The sequence below is a fragment of the Schistocerca serialis genome, chromosome 1 (assembly GCF_023864345.2).
Source record: "Schistocerca serialis cubense isolate TAMUIC-IGC-003099 chromosome 1, iqSchSeri2.2, whole genome shotgun sequence".
NCBI classification, from domain to species: domain Eukaryota; kingdom Metazoa; phylum Arthropoda; class Insecta; order Orthoptera; family Acrididae; genus Schistocerca; species Schistocerca serialis.
The window spans coordinates 976121026-976138152 of NC_064638.1; the positions used below are offsets into that span (position 1 = coordinate 976121026).

At 43.9% G+C, this 17127-nt stretch overlaps 1 protein-coding gene across 1 annotated transcript in view; it reads left to right on the forward strand.

Moving 5' to 3' along the window:
- Positions 1 to 17127, forward strand: part of LOC126453417 (neural cell adhesion molecule 2-like) — a 581048-nt gene that overhangs the window by 402833 nt on the left and 161088 nt on the right. The window contains exon 6 of the mRNA XM_050091127.1: positions 5073 to 5366. Coding sequence (XP_049947084.1) covers positions 5073 to 5366 — 294 coding nt within the window. The remainder of the gene's footprint in view (positions 1 to 5072; positions 5367 to 17127) is intronic.

Consider the following 17127-nt stretch of genomic DNA (forward strand, 5'->3'; position numbering starts at 1 on the left):
GTACTGTGGAGACCTCACGCCCCACGTGTTGAGCAATTCGGCGGTACGTCCACCCGGCCTCCCGCATGCCCACTATACGCCCTCGCTGAAAGTCCGTCAACTGCACATACGGTTCACGTCCACGCTGTCGCGGCATGCTACCAGTGTTAAAGACTGCAATGGAGCTCCGTATGCCACGGCAAACTGGCTGACACTGACGGTGGCGGTGCACAAATGCTGCGCAGCTAGCGCCATTCGACGGCCAACACCGCGGTTCCTGGTGTGTCCGCTGTGCCGTGCGTGTGATCATTGCTTGTACAGCCCTCTCGCAGTGTCCGGAGCAAGTATGGTGGGTCTGACACACCGGTGTCAATGTGTTCTTTTTTCCACTTCCAGGAGTATATATATATATATATATATATATATATATATATATATATATATATATATATATATATATATATATATAGTTAAGGCTCACCAGCCACTTGACCATCTTCCTCTTCTGTGCGAATGCACAAACAGAGCCCGAACTCTTACGGGAATCGGCAACGCGCCGCGAGTAATGAGTATAACGGGCTGGGGCACTACGAATGTAGTGCGGGACAATACGTTGAGAATGTGGGTTTCGCAGGAGGGGTGCCAGAGAGGAATCCCTGCAGTCGCGCTATTCTCTGTGTCCTCGGTGGCTCAGATGCATAGAGCATCTGCCATGTAAGGATGACATCGCAGGTTCGTGCCCGGTCGGGGCACACATTTTCATCTGTCCCTGTTGACGTATGTCGGACGCCTGTAAGCAGCTAAGGGTGTTCATTTCATTGTAAATAATATATTGGTCTGGCCTTATCCCTTTCTGTGCTGAAGCTCACCGTTCTCTTATTAAAAGGGGATTTCCGATGCCATTAACGACCTGCTCGGTTCGTCTCCAAAATGCGTTTTACTTTAACTTATTTCTACATCTACATCTACATTTATACTCCGCAAGCCACCCAACGGTGTGTGGCGGAGGGCACTTTACGTGTCACTGTCATTACTTCCCTTTTCTGTTCCAGTCGCTTATGGTTCGCGGGAAGAACTACTGTCTGAAAGCCTCCGTGCGCGCTCGAAGCTCTCTAATTTTACATTCGTGATCTCCTCGGGAGGTATAAGCAGGGGGAAGCAATATATTCGATACCTCATCCAGAAACGCACCCTCTCGAAACCTGGCGAACAAGCTACATCGCGATGCAGAGCGCCTCTCTTGCAGAGTCTGCCACTTGAGTTTGCTAAACATCTCCGTAACGCTATCACGGTTACCAAACAATTTTGTGACGAAATCCACTGCTCTTCTTTGGATCTTCTCTATCTTCTCCGTCAACCCGATCTGGTACGGATCCCACACTGATGAGCAATACTCAAGTATAGGTTGAGCGAGTGTTTTGTAAGCAACCTCCTTTGTTGATGGACTACATTTTCTAAGGACTTTTCCAATGAATCTCAACATGGTACCCGCCTTACCAACCATTAATTTTATATGATCATTCCACTTCAAATCGTTCCGCACGCATACTCCCAGATATTTTACAGAAGTAACTGCTACCAGTGTTTGTTCCGCTATCATATAATCATACAATAAAGGATCCTTCTTTCTATGTATTCGCAATACATTACATTTGTCTATGTTAAGGGTGAGTTGCCACTCCCTGCACCAAGTGCCTATCCGCTGCAGATCTTCCTGCATTTCGCTACAATTTTCTAATGCTGCAACTTCTCTGCATACTACAGCATCATCCGCGAAAAGCCGCATGGAACTTCCGACACTATCTACTAGATCATTTATATATATTGTGAAAAGCAATGGTCCCATAACACTCCCCTGTGGCACGCCAGAGGTTACTTTAACGTCTGCAGACGTGTCTCCATTGATAACATGCTGTGTTCTGTTTGCTAAAAAATTTTCAATCCAGGCACACAGCTGGTCTGATATTCCGTAGGCTCTTACTTTGTTTATCAGGCGACAGTGCGGAACTGCATCGAACGCCTTCCGGAAGTCAAGGAAAATAGCATCTACCTGGGAACCTGTATCCAATATTTTCTGGGTCTCATGAACAAATAAAGCGAGTTGGGTCTCACACGATCGCTGTTTCCAGAATCCATGTTGATTCCTACAGAGTAGATTCTGGGTTTCCAAAAACGACATGATACTCGAGCAAAAAACATGTTCTAAAATTCTACAACTGATCGACGTCAGAGATATAGGTCTATAGTTTTGCACATCTGCTCGACGACCCTTCTTGAAGACTGGGACTACCTGTGCTCTATTCCAATCATTTGGAACCTTCCGTTCTTCTAGAGACTTGCGGTACACGGCTGTTAGAAGGGGGGCAAGTTCTTTCGCGTACTCTGTGTAGAATCGATTTGGTATCCCGTCAGGTACAGTAGACTTTCCTCTGTTGAGTGATTCCAGTTGCTTTTCTATTCCTTGGACACTTATTTCGATGTCAGCCATTTGTTCGTTTGTGCGAGGATTTGCCGGCTGGTGTGGCCGTGCGGTTAAAGGCGCTTCAGTCTGGAACCGCGTGACCGCTACGGTCGCAGGTTCGAATCCTGCCTCGGGCATGGATGAGTGTGATGTCCTTAGGTTAGTTAGGTTTAATTAGTTCTAAGTTATAGGCGACTGATGCCCTCAGCAGTTGAGTCGCATAGTGATCAGAGCCGTTTGAACCATTTTTTTTTGTGTGAGGATTTAGAGAAGGCACTGCAGTGCGGTCTTCCTCTGTGAAACAGCTTTGGAAAAAAGTGTTTAGTATATCAGCTTTACGCGTGTCGTCCTGTGTTTCAATGCCATCATCATCCTGGAGTGTCTGGATATGCTGTTTCGAGCCGCTTACTGATTTAACGTAAGACCAGAACTTCCTAGGATTTTCTGTCAAGTCGGTACATAGAATTTTACTTTCGAATTCACTGAACGCTTCACGCATAGCCCTCCTTTCGCTAACATTGACATCGTTTAGCTTCTGTTTGTCTGAGAGGTTTTGGATGCGTTTAAACTTGGAGTGAAGCTCTCTTTGCTTTCGCAGTAGTTTCCTAACTTTGTTGTTTTTCCTGTCTCTCTCAGTTTTACTCGTCACGTACCTGTCTAAAACGCATTTTACGATTGCCTTGAACTTTTTCCATAAACACTCAACATTGTCAGTGTCAGAACAGAAATTTTCGTTTTGATCTGTTAGGTAGTCTGAAATCTGCCTTCTATTGCTCTTGCTAAACAGGTAAATCTTCGTCCCTTTTTTTATATTCCTATCAACTTCCATATTCAGGGATGCTGAAACGGCCTTATGAACACTGATTCCCTGTTCTGCACTTACAGAGTCGAAAATTTCGGGTCTGTTTGTTATCAGTAGGTCCAAGATGTTATCTCAACGAGTCGGTTCTCTGTTTAATTGCTCGAGGTAATTTTCGGATAGTGCGCTCAGTATAATGTCCAAAAAATGGTCCAAATGGCTCTGAGCACCATGGGACTTAACATCATTGGTCATCAGTCCCCTACAACTGAGTACTACTTAAACCTAACTAACCTAAGGACATCACACAACACCCAGTCATCACGAGGCAGAGAAACTCCCTGACCCCGTCGGGAATCGAACCCGGGAACGCTACAGCACGACCACGAGCTGCGGACCAGTATAATGTCACTCGATGCTCTGTCCCTATCACCCGTCCTAAACATCTGCGTGTCCCAGTCTATATCTGGCAAATTGAAATCTCCACCTAAGACTATAACATGCTGAGAAAATTATGTGAAATGTATTCCAAATTTTCTCTCAGTTGTTCTGCCACTAATGCTGCTGAGTCGGGAGGTAGGTAAAAGGAGCCAATTATTAACCTAGCTAGGTTGTTGAGCGTAACCTCCACCAATAATAATTCACAGGAACTATCCACTTCTACTTCACTACAGGATAAACTACTACTAACAGCGACAAACACGCCACCACCGGTTGCATGCAATCTATCCTTTCCAAACACCGTCTGTGCCTTTGTAAAAATTTCGGCAGAATTTATCTCTGGCGTCGGCCAGCTTTCTGTACCTATAACGATTTCAACTTCGGTGCTTTCTATCAGCGCTTGAAGTTCCTGTACTTTACCAATGCAGCTTCGACAGTTTACAATTACAATACCGATTGCTGCTTGGTCCCCGCGTATCCTGACTTTGCCCCGCACCCTTTGAGGCTGTTGCCCTTTCTGTACTTGCCCGAGGCCATCTAACCTAAAAAACCGCCCAGTCCACGCCACACAACCCCTGCTACCCGTGTAGCCGCTTGCTGCGTGTAGTGGACTCCTGACCTATCCAGCGGAACCCGAAACCCCACCACCCTATTGCGCAAGTCGAGGAATCTGCAGCCCACACGGTCGCAGAACCGTCTCAGCCTCTGATACAGGCCCTCCACTCTGCTCTGTACTAAAGGTCAGCAGTCAGTCCTGTCGACGATGCTGCAGACGGTGAGCTCTGCTTTCATCCCGCTAGCGAGACTGGCAGTCTTCACCAAATCAGATAGCCGCCGGAAGCCAGAGAGGATTTCCTCCGATCCATAGCGACACACATCATTGGTGCCTAGCCCGCATCTCGTGGTCGTGCGGTAGCGTTCTCGCTTCCCACGCCCGGGTTCCCGGGTTCGATTCCCGGCGGGGTCAGGGATTTTCTCTGCCTCGTGATGGCTGGGTGTTGTGTGATGTCCTTAGGTTAGTTAGGTTTAAGTAGTTCGAAGTTCTAGGGGACTGATGACCATAGATGTTAAGTCCCATAGTGCTCAGAGCCAGAGCCAACCATTGGTGCCGACATGAGCGACCACCTGCAGATGGGGGCACCCTGTACCCTTCAGTTTATTCATACCCCTGTCCGTATATTGGCAGATATTGTTTTGTTAGTTTTCGGTACGTGAGATTAACTGCCATTGCCTTTTGTTGATGTAATAATTATTTTTTGAGGGTCTCATACTGTATCGTACTGTCGTTAAGCTCATGTAAGGTCCGTAAAATCCGGACGCCTTTCCTGTGAAAGACTGAAGTCGCTGTGCAGTAGCAGGTGGTGCAGAGCGGTCTCTCTTGCTGTCCGCCAGACGCCCCGGAGTGCGTGCACGGGCAGCAGCGCGTATGGGGGGCGGCGCGCCGCGAGACGGTGTCGGTGCCTTGCCAGGTGGAGGCGCGGCCGGCGGCCACGCTCTTCCGCTGGGCCTTCAACAGCAGCGCGGGCGGGCCCAGCTCGACGCCGGCCGCCGTCACCACGCAGCCGGGCCGCAGCGTCGCCACGCACACGCCGCTCAGCGAGCGCGACTACGGCACGCTGCTCTGCTGGGCGCGCAACGAACTCGGCACCCAGCTGCACCCCTGCGTCTTCCTCGTCGTGCCTGCAGGTTTGGGAATCGCACTGCGAGCTGCGCGCTGCCTGATGACGGCCCGGCGCCGGAAAGTTCAGTTTGCGAAGTCTTTTAAACTAATTCTCCGAAGCCTTTATCCCGTAATGTTATGAAACCACAACGCATAACTGTCGTACCATTGTATACTGTTCAGATCTACACAAGAGTTAGCTCATGCACCGTGTTCGGCGCAGGAAAAAGTATCACGGCTATAAGCCGTGATACTTTTAATAATAAAATCCTGGGTGACAATACTTTCACAATTATGGACGGCTGTAGAGGCAACATGGCACAATATTTCTGCAGCAGAATTCTAACGACTTGTTGAGTCCATACCATGTCGAGTTGCTGCATTACACGGGGAAAAAGATCGTCCGACGCAGTATTAGTACCCACATGACATAGCCATGTTTTCTTAGCCTTTGATTAGGTTTGCTTTAGAAGGATACAGACAGCTTCGTTTACTAATGAGAGAATGTGATCAATATAAGCTGATAAGGTAGACCTCTGGACTAGTGATAGCATCTTTGGCTCGTAATCAGAACCTCCTCGGTCACAGGCTCTAATCCTACCACTGTTAAAATTTTGAATGATATTCATCAGCAATTGTAGCTGAAGGCTTTTGGCATAAGAAGTTACCCACTTTCTGCGAAAGGCTTTGTCAAGGGGGACAGAGGAGCGGACACAGATTCAGAGCACCCTCTTGCCCTTGGGGTGGCAAACTTACCCTAAAAGGTAGAACAATCAGCAATAATCTACAGCGTGAAGACGCAGATGGCAATGGATACCTCAAAATTAACAACACATTGCGTGTATCTGCGGAAATGTTCAAAAATTGCAAAATGTTCACTCGCTTCACATTCCGTCGGGCGTTTTTGTAATAATTGAATTAATGACCTGTGAAAAACCTAGATGGCAAGAGTCGCAAACAGAAACTGAGTTAGATATTTCTTTGTCATCCAGTTATTCACAATTAATTAATCAGATTAATTACAAACTTCAATAAATATAGTCAGTATCAGTAAGTGGTAATAATAATAATAATAATAATAAATACCACTGTACCACAATGTTTTTTTTTTAAATTTGTGGTAAGTTGCTGAGGTCATCGGTCCCTAGACTTACACACTACTTAGTCTAACTTAAACTAACTTACGCTAAGGACAAAACACACACACACACACACACACACACACACACACACTCATGCCCAAGGGAGGACTCGAACCTCCGCCCGGGCGGAGCCGCGCAAACCGTGGCTAGGTGCCTGAGACCGGGCAGTTACCCTGCGCGGCTACAGTGGTTAACTGGACTGTCAAGGTAGTAAAGACTTACCAAACAACCTACTTTGTAACTCAACACAATCATTTCTGTGACTGCCTTAGGAAGCGGTCCGCAGCTCTTGGTCGTGCGGTAGCGTTCACGCTTTCCACGGCCGGGTTCCTGGGTTCGATTCCCGGCGGGGTCAGGGATTTTCTCTGCCTCGTGATGACTGGGTGTTGTGTGACGTCCTTAGGTTAGTTAGGTTTAAGTAGTTCTAAGTTCTAGGGGACTGATGACCATAGATGTTAAGTCCCATAGTGCTCAGAGCCATAGGAAGCGTATATAAAAGCTGAGTACAAGTTCTTGCACATAAAAAAATAACATATCAACAAAAACCTTTTTTGATTCAAAAAGAGACTCGATATAGTAAAAGTATATCTCATTTCATTTCATTAACCACCATCGCAATAAGTAATTCTCTCAGTGGATCAAAATGACAATTTGGAAAGTGGGCGTTGAGGAATAAATATTATTCGAATATTTCACAGTCATTTCTACGAAGTACTAATTGCTTCAACTTTTAACTCTCAGATAACTTCCAGCTATATTTGCTACAGTAATAGCGTCATTGTAAATATATGTTGATTGCCCAAAACTTGTTTATATTGGATACATGTTTCTCGCTTTCTCTCTTTCTTTCGCTATCATTATGCCCCACACTTCCCGAGTGAATAATTAATCTATGTAGATAGCTTCGATATCAGACACCACTCGACAGGTAAAATGAAAATTCTCTTTTTTTGGTGCGTGACAATAAAAGAATGCGAAATCTGAGTGCAAGGATTCAGTTTTTTTGCGCATTTAAGAGAGCCCTCACAATGAATATATAAAACAATACTGAGTCGTCTTTATCACACTATAAGCAGCTGGTGGATATCTAGTGCAGTATGAGATGTACAAGGCGTATACAGTTAAGCCCGTGGTGTTCGAGGCAACTTTGCTGTACGCGGTGGCTGAGATTGTCTTGATCGCACAATCATTATAAGACGATTTTTCTCCAATGACAAATTATTAATTCCTGACCACCAACATCACTTCGCGTTTATATTTTGTCTATCCACCAAAACCACTATGCCAGTAGAATGATTCTTCACGTCATTTATTCATAATTCGCACCACACAACACTAAGTATGCGCCAAAACTACCAAAGTATCTGTGTCCAGATGTTCGTGGTACCAATCATATCCAGTGAAAACAAATGATTAACCATTTGTTCCAAAATGTTATATAAACTGAACGTGTTTCATTTCATTCCCTTTCTGTTACAAAGCAAAATTTCTTAAACTTTCAGACTCACACAGTAATAATTAAAATGTATTCATACAATATAATGCGACTAAGAACAATCATACCCCTCAGCGACTATATTTCTCATTGAAGCGTTTGATACCCCATTACTTCATAACAGTATAACTTGAAAAACCCGTTGAGTACATTTTGTAAGAAAAATGAATTACTATGTGCTAAAACTGTAATTATGCACTTCACAAGGTATGAGGCAAAAAGCGAAGTTTACGGAAAAGACCCATCAGCAGAAAAAAAACTGTCGCAAACTAAGCAAGGTACGGATGAAGCAAAAGCGCACTGTCACTGTATTACCAAGCACTCAAGCCACAGAATGCAATTCCTGGAACAAGTCATCTGGCGATCTTTCAACAACTTTCATAACAGAATTCCAGGAATTCAGTTCACCATAGTTGCAGCTGTCTGCTACATTGATGAGGAACAAGTCAACAACACCAAACGTGACGCCATCTCGCGCATACATCATGCTTTTTACAAAATCGACGAGCACGCATTTTTTTACATCTTCCCAGAGACACTAAGCAAAGTTTGTTTCACTCTGCTTCTTAAAGGTTTTCTGGGCTTATGCAGCGCTACAGAAGACGAAACTATTTCACGCATTTCATGACGCAGACGAACGATTATCTCACACCAGGACAACAGGCTGGGCAGAGAACGTGAATGCCCAATGAACTATGAAACTAAAATTGCGAGAGTTAAACTTTTAACTCGATAATTACCAAAACATTTAGGACTTCCTATGCTTCGGCGTGCCTCATTGAGTTATTCACGCTGGAATCATCTTATTCTCTTATGGCTCAGACCCGCATCGGCACAGAGTCGGTGTTGTAGATGAGGGAAATGCCATAGTTAATTTAGGGGGTGGCCATATACCTCTGTGTACGCTGTCTGTGAGTGTAATTCATGTGATGGTAAGCGAAAGTTTTCTAAATGCTTGCTACTCGAGTAACTGCGGCGACACTTAGGACCAGTGCGGTATTCACCTCTCAGGATGTGGGAAACCGCCTAAAAACCACATCCAGGCTGCATGGCACACAGATTCTCGTCGTTAATCCGCCGGGTGAACTCAACTCGGGGCCGCCTTACTCTTGTCCCGGATGCTGAACTTTAACAAGCACAGCTATCCGAGTGGGTTCATTCAAACTAGAATAACACGAAATAAGTGAGACATAAATACGCCTAATTTCCGTTTGCGTCACAACATTTAGTGTACATGCACTCAGCCCGAAGGTAAGTCGTTCAACGTGAAAAGCAGGTTTTTTTTTACATTAGGTTTGAGCTTACAATAGACGAAGTATAGCAGATTTTAGTAGAACTACGACTGTAAAACTTTCATTGTATTCCGAATCTAATATTTGCCTCAGGCGTCAGTATAAGGCATAGAACGAAGTGACATAAGTTACGAACTTACAGGAAATATAGATAGAGAGTGCAGACAGAACTGACACAGCGTAATACCAGCTTCATACAACGTTACATTTATAGCAATGTGTATGTCACGGATACGCAATGGAATTCCTCCAGTCCCTACTGTACAATATCTTGTGAAGTGTATATGCAAATATGGGTGATGGGAATAGTACGTTCCAGGGATAGCTAATTGGATGCGTTTGGATTGCCTGAATGAGAAAATCCATAATCTGCGACTTGTCGACAAATTAATAGTTTTCTGATTAAAATGACATAAGAAAAAATATAGACAGTGCTCCAGTACAACTTAAAACACAATTATGAAGCATATCTCCTTTCAAAAAACTAATAGAGATAAATTATATAACCTGTTTACATTAAAAATATTTATTTTCATACAAAACTATAAAGACTCGAGAATAAAAGGTGTCTTCCAGTAAATAGTACAGGTCAGTCCTTACTCAATATTTATAGAGTAGCGTGTATATGTTGATCGGTAATTTAAAACTGTCAAAGTGAAGGATGTTTTAAAAGTGTTATGTGTTACTATGTATGAACACGAAGAGAATAATCGGACCATAATTCTTGTCGCGTGTTGGCAAAGTGAACTACAAATGTTTAAAATCAGCTGCAGGACGAGCAGAAAGTCAATATTCTCTGAAACAATGGAACAATATCTGTGGCGTGGCAACGGATCAACTCGATGTCAGATGTGTTCACCGAATAACAGATGCCTGGCCGCTTCGGCTTTATTCCACGAGTCACACTCTTTGTCAGCCATCTCGGCACGTTGCCGCATGGGCAAGCGCGTCACTGCGGCGGAGGTAGGGCAAACAGATTTTATCATCGTGCCACGCCCACTGTATATTGCAATCTTTCCTGCATCTTATCTATTTCCTTCTGGAAATGGAACTGTGTATTTGCATCAAAGTAGCATTAAAGAAATGAGAAGAAAGGAGATACACTATGTGATAAAAAGTATCCGGACACCTGGCTGAAAATGACTTACAAGTTCGTGGCGCCATCCATCAGTAATGCTGGAATTCAATTTGGTGTTGGCACACCCTTAGCCTTGATGACAGCTTCCACTCCCGCAAGGATGTTCATTCAGGTGCTGTAAGGTTTTTCGGGGAATGGCAGCCAGTGCTTCAGGGAGTGCTGCACTGAGGAGGGGTATCGACGTCGGGCGGTAAGGCCTGGCACAAAGTCGGCGTTCCAAAACAGGACTCTGTGCAAGCCAGCCCATTACAGGAATGTTATTGCCATGTAACCACTCCGCCACAGACCGTCCATTATGAACAGGTGTTCGATCGTGTAGAAAGATGCAGTCGCTATCCCCGAATTGCTCTTCGACAGTGGGTAGCAAGAAGGTGCTTAAAACGTCAATGTAAGCCTGTGCTGTGATAATTCAACGCTGAACAACAATAATACTTCACTCAACGACCGAGAGGAGTGACGTGTGCGAAGAGTTGTCAGTGCTAAGAGACAAGCAACACTGCCTGAAATAACGTAAAAATCAATGTGGTTCGTACGATGAACGTATCCTTTAGGACAGTGCCGCGACATTTAGCGTTAATAGGCTAACGCAGCAGAAGACAAGCGTGGATGCCTTTGCTAACTACACCACATTGCCTGCAACGCCTCTCCTGGGGTCGTGAACATCTCGGTTTTATGGTTGACAGTGCGCCATATCACCTGGCCATAATTCTTCGCGACTGGTTTGAAAAATATTCTGGACAATTTGAGCCGGTGATATGGCCACCCACATCACCCGACATAAATCCCATCGTTATGGGACATAATGGAGAGGTCAGCTAGTGCACAAAATCCTGGACTGGGAACATTTTCGCCATTATGCAGGATGGCTCAGTATTTCTGCACGGATCTTCCAACGGCTTGTTGGGTCCATACCTCGTCGATTGTTGCACTACACGAGAAAAAAGGAGGACAGACACGATATCAGTTGGTATGCCATGTCTTTTGTCACCTCAGTGTAAAGTTACCCGATGAACACGTCGTATCTTTCACTAGTTGCTCAATATACATTCTGAACTGCTTCATCGGTTTCGTTTCCTCCGACTCTTATAACTGCAATCTGATTTCCGTACAAGTTGTAAATAGCTTTTTGCTTTTTGTATTTAATCCCTTCTACTTTCAGAATTTAATATAGCATATTCCAGTCGCCTCCTCTAGATGTTTAACTACGATTGCTTTTTCTCAACTTGGCTTATCTGATAGTAAGGTATCAGAACCTTCCATTGTTGTAATTTGAATTACTACATTTTTTTTAAGTTTGAGGGGATTTCGCTTATCTCATATACATTATCTTGCATGTCTTGTGGAACAGTTTTGTCATAGTATGTTCATCCAAGCCGGCCGCGGTGGTCTAGTGGTTCTAGGCGCGCAGTCCGGAACCGCGGGGCTGCTACGGTCGCAGGTTCGAATCCTGCCTCGGGCATGGATGTGTGTGATGTCCTTAGGTTAGTTAGGTTTAATTAGTTCTAAGTTCTAGGGGACTTATGACCACAGCAGTTGAGTCCCATAGTGCTCAGAGCCATTTGAACCATTTTTTTGTTCTTCCAAGCATCTTAATAACTGTAAGGGAATACGTCAACTCCAGGTGCCTTGTTTCGGCTTCCGTTTATCAGTGTTATCACAATATCATGTGGCCCATCTCCGTTTGATCTGTTTCGTCTTCCTTATCTAAAGCAATTTCTACAAATTCGTTTGACATGTGTAGCTCTTCTATATGTTGCATTCTCCTTTTAACTTCCATCCTCGTCTTAGTTCTGACTTGCCACCTGAACTCCTTCACATAGCTGCTTCACTTCTCCAACGGCCCCTCTAATTTTCCTATAACCGGGAACTATCTTTCCCACAGTCATGACTCCATTTCGCCTCTGAAAATTCCTTTTTTGCAATTTTACTTTGTCGTATAATTTTTTTATATTTTTTTCCGTTTGTGTGCTTCTTTTGCAGCGTTTTTATATTTTGTTCTTTCGCCAATTAAATTCGTACTGCTAAAGTTACAGTGTGTTGCTGTACATAGTTCCTACAAACAGTTTTGTTGGAAACTATGCTTTAAAATGAAAGGAAAAGAATGAAGAAACAGTCTGGTTCCACCGACTCACAAACTCCCGTCATCAGTCGTGAGAAGTGCCCCGTTGTTAAGCGCATATAGAACGTTCAGATGTAAGGGCAAAGCGCAGCGAGGCGCCTCTTCTCTCTCTCTCTCTCTCTCTCTCTCTCTCTCTCTCTCTCTCTCTCTCACACACACACACACACACACACACACACACACACACACACACACACACACTCTCTTTCTGTTACACACACACACATATATATATATATATATATATATATATATATATATATATATATATATATATAGTCGGATTGTTATGGAATATCGAGATTTTATACACCCAAAAGTCAGGATTTGTGATGGCTAGAAAGCAATTTGTACATAAATATCTTGTACCTAAAATGAAATATTACATTTCATGATCACAAACGGATTAAAATAAAATTGTGTATGTAATTGGATTCGAACAAAGGCTGCTCGGCCGATATGTCCTTGTGAGATTCTTTCCGGTACTCCATTATGTGCGAGTCAAGGCTTCTACCAAACACTTCTACGTTCTGTAGGAAACCTCATACATATCTCACTGGACTGAAACTCTTAGGAGAATCGCCATAATAGGGAATGACCTGTTCAAAGAGTTGAGTTGGGGAAGTCCATGGAGAATACAATTACTTGTTAGTACGAAAGACGTATGAAGGTTGCTTGAGATATCTAAGACAAGGGACGAATTTTATGCTTCAAGGGCAGATCATTAGTGTAACAATACCGACGTTTACCTAACACTACTTTAAAGATCTATTAAAACCGAGTACGGATGACCGGATGGATACGCGAACCAACAGCCTCCCAGTACGAGTCTAGTGTGTCAGGCACTGCGCCAACACAGCCAGTCGCTTGCAACATGTCTAGCAAATGTACGTACTTATTGTGGCCTCTTGTAACCTATTACAGACTCATAGAAAATCATGTACACATTTAAATATGTTTTTAGAAATTTGCAAGAGTTCTCACTTCCAGTATTTTGTGTATTTACTCTTTAGTAGACATGAGCAACTTGTTTATTAGCCATTAAACTAAGTTCGTTTTATTGGAGCGTATACGAGACACTGTATTAACAAAGAAATGTAATATCCATGAAACTATATTTTCTACACTAGACCGTAAATATTAGAGGTCTCCTGACATACAAGGAAGCCTAATGCAGCAAAGGTCACTTTGTCTGTTTAGTATAATGAAACACAGTCCGTGTTTACAGGATTCCGGTGTTTCAGATCTAGGCGTTCCAGATCTAAGGCTCGCAGTATTTGCCGCAAAAGATACCTGGAGGCTTAGGACGGTCTTTTACCAAAGCGAAACACCAAGACTGTCCAGCAGCCAAGAAGCGGAGCAGAATACGTGAAAGTATCACGAGGAAAGTTGTATCCATCACCCGCGTGCCACACAATGTAGGTTCGATATGTACCTTTCCGAGTACTTTCTCTGTGGCCCCAGTGTCGTCGATAGTGTTACATTACTGTATGGAGAAACCAAACGTATGGAAAATGTAATGTAAGGTGAGCGTGAAATCATTTCGCGATTACAAAAAGTTGTTTCTGAGGAAGTGTTCTATATACAACTGTGCAGTTTGCTGCATATGGTAGCTTAAATAATTAGCTTTTTTTCTATACAGTTCCACATTTGCTCCGTCTGTTGTCCTTAGAACGACTTGGTGATAATCAATTTCTCTCCATGTCTTTCCCAACCTATCTACTGCCACCGCCTCTGCACCAGCTCGTATTCGCGTTGTAAGAGGTTGCACATCAGGGACTGGAGGCCTGAACAGTTTATCTTTGACGTAAACCTAGAAAAAGGAAGTCGATTTGTGTCTGGTGAACGTGGTGGTCACGATGGTGCACGGTCTCTACTGATCCATATATGCGGAAAGGTTTCCTCCTAGATCTGAGGAACAAATAACCCCCAGTGTGGTAGTGCATCAAATTGTTTAAAAGCTACCTTGGTTTGAAATTCCTGTAACTGAGATGCGTCATAAATTTCCAACATGCCCAACTAAACTACTACCATAACGGCAAGCTCAGTGAAAAAGAAGCGTCCAATACCTGTGTCGTGCGTTCAGCCGCTACACACATTCGCTCTTGGGCTGTCCCTCATCCGCTGTACCACGATATGTGTGTTCTATGACCTCCGGATCCGAGCATGATCCCTGTTAATGTTCCCAGAATATTGAACAGATCCGTAATGGGAAAAATATAATTTATTAAGGTACTGTCTGCATCGATTCTTTCCAGCAAGTTACCAGAAAACTCAGCAAATCTGCCCTATCACCTGGCTGCAAAGCTTGCCTCAGTTGCACATTATGTGCGGGGAAATGGAGAGGTTGTGTAAAATCTTCAGCACAGTGTTCTGACGTGTGCCTGTTTTTCTGCAAACACGATGCGTCGCTTTCTGCGGCTTGCATCGATATGGCGAACCCATGCTATTGCTGCACCGCAAAATTGTTTACTGGGCATTACTGAGTAAAATTGAGACACTTGCCACGTTTGATGCAAGAAGCAACAGAAACAAGTCAGACTAGAGCTGATAAGACACTGTTGTATCAGGGACCGTTCGCGCTGATACTACAAGAATTGCTACTATGACGCCGGGCAGTTACCACATAACCGGGCAGCCGAGGGACCGGAGTCGTAATATCAGCGGCACAGCATTGGTAGCCATATTGTCTTATATTGAAGCTATGGTTTGTTGTGGTTCATACAGCAGAAATTGACGCTGTTGCAAAACAAGAATGGGTATCGCACAGCTCGAGCACAAGGCTATGGGCAAATTATTTGCTGCCTGCCTCTGCTCATGCGAGCCGCCATCGCTACTGCTGTGGAACCATCTCACTTTCCTAAGGTCCATGGATTTTGCCCACCTCTGAGAGTGACGACCTGAGCTTCTGGGCAACGTCTAGTCTGCATTAGGACTCGCCACTCGGTGCTGCGGGCGGAGCCATTGTACAATCGACGCTGCCATCACCACCGACTGCTCGACACTGAAAACTGTCAAGCCAACTACTGAAGGTCACGCTTCCTCACAGGCCATACACAGCTTGTACGAATCACGATGCAATGTTCCTTCGAACATGCATGTGTGTCCGTAGGAACATTTAATCGTATTTATCCGCCGACACGGGGCAAGTGACTTTCAAGTAACTTGTCTCTCTGTACGGGAATATACACAGGTTGTAGATACATGGCTGACGACGTACGGAAGTTTGTGTCTCACTGTGAGTTGTGCTCGGATTGCCTTATAGTAAGGCGACCGCTCGTGATAAGAGGGAAATCCAGGTTCGATAATATAGAAAGCCCTCTTAATTCATAAGTAATATTAATATTACAAAGAGTCGTTTGTTACGCAGAATCAGCAAAATCTATGTAAGATCTGTTTACCATATCAAGTGGATCTTCCTTCGAATCTCTCAGAATTTCTTGCCGTAGAGAAAACTACCGTAGGGAAACAGTCTCCTGCATCTGTAAATGAGTAAGTATACAGAAATCAAATAACATGATATTGTAGTAGATATACCTTTATTAATGAGGGCAGTTCAACTCATTCACAAGAGACTTCATACATGTACTGCAATTGATGAAAGCATTTTGATAGGTCATTATAATGTGTTATTGTAAGAAAGAGGACTGAGAATTTTGCTATGTTTCAGATAAATCCTTTTTCAGTTGTAGAACACACACACACACACACACACACACACACACATAGAATTTTTTTTATTAGGTAATAGCTGAATCTCATGGGAGTTATGGACATTAGATCCATACACTATCACATTCGAGTCACAAGTCTCGAATCCCGAGGTCATGTTCGACTCCGGGACCGACACAAATTTTCGTTGTCGTCATTCCATTATGTGGGCTGATGGTAGTCCATTTTCGCAACTGGGAGTACATCTCATGTACACACATCTTACGTTCTGAGGATGTTGGCTTCACTGAGAATCATCAAGATTGCTGACTGCTGCGCCTCCTCGCAGACCATACACAGATTATACTATGGAAGCATTGACTTCTTCGACAGTTATCATGATTGCCGTAGTTGCGAACGAATCCTTTAACGTCGGCGACTCATCGCTCCACTGCATCCCCTTCCAGGAGGCAGTAATGCTGAGCGCTAGATGTGAACAGCAGTTATTCGTACACTTCGTTTCTTTATGCAAATAAATGATGTAATTCTTGGTCTTGGCATTACAGTACTTCCACTCATAGATAAAAAATTGCACAATGAAGGTGTCGGTGAAATTATTTCAAGCTTATGGGTAGTTCCATATCGGAAGACTTTCACTCGTTATATCATATGCAGGTTCAGTGGATACTGTCCATGGAGCATACACTAAAAGAAAAGACCAGGAAAGAGGGTCAATATCTGTTAGCCAACAGATTAGGAAGTCCACGAATTTTTCGTGCTAATTCATCCTTAAAGTAACTGGAATGCCGGTATTCGGTACCTTATGAACACTGGTTTTTATGAAGCTTATTATCGAGTTCTCATGGAGAAGAGTAAAGATGAAGTTTACATGGGATTCTATGTCAAGAAACGGCCCATATTACGAGGGAAACGAAATCGACTCACGTGTT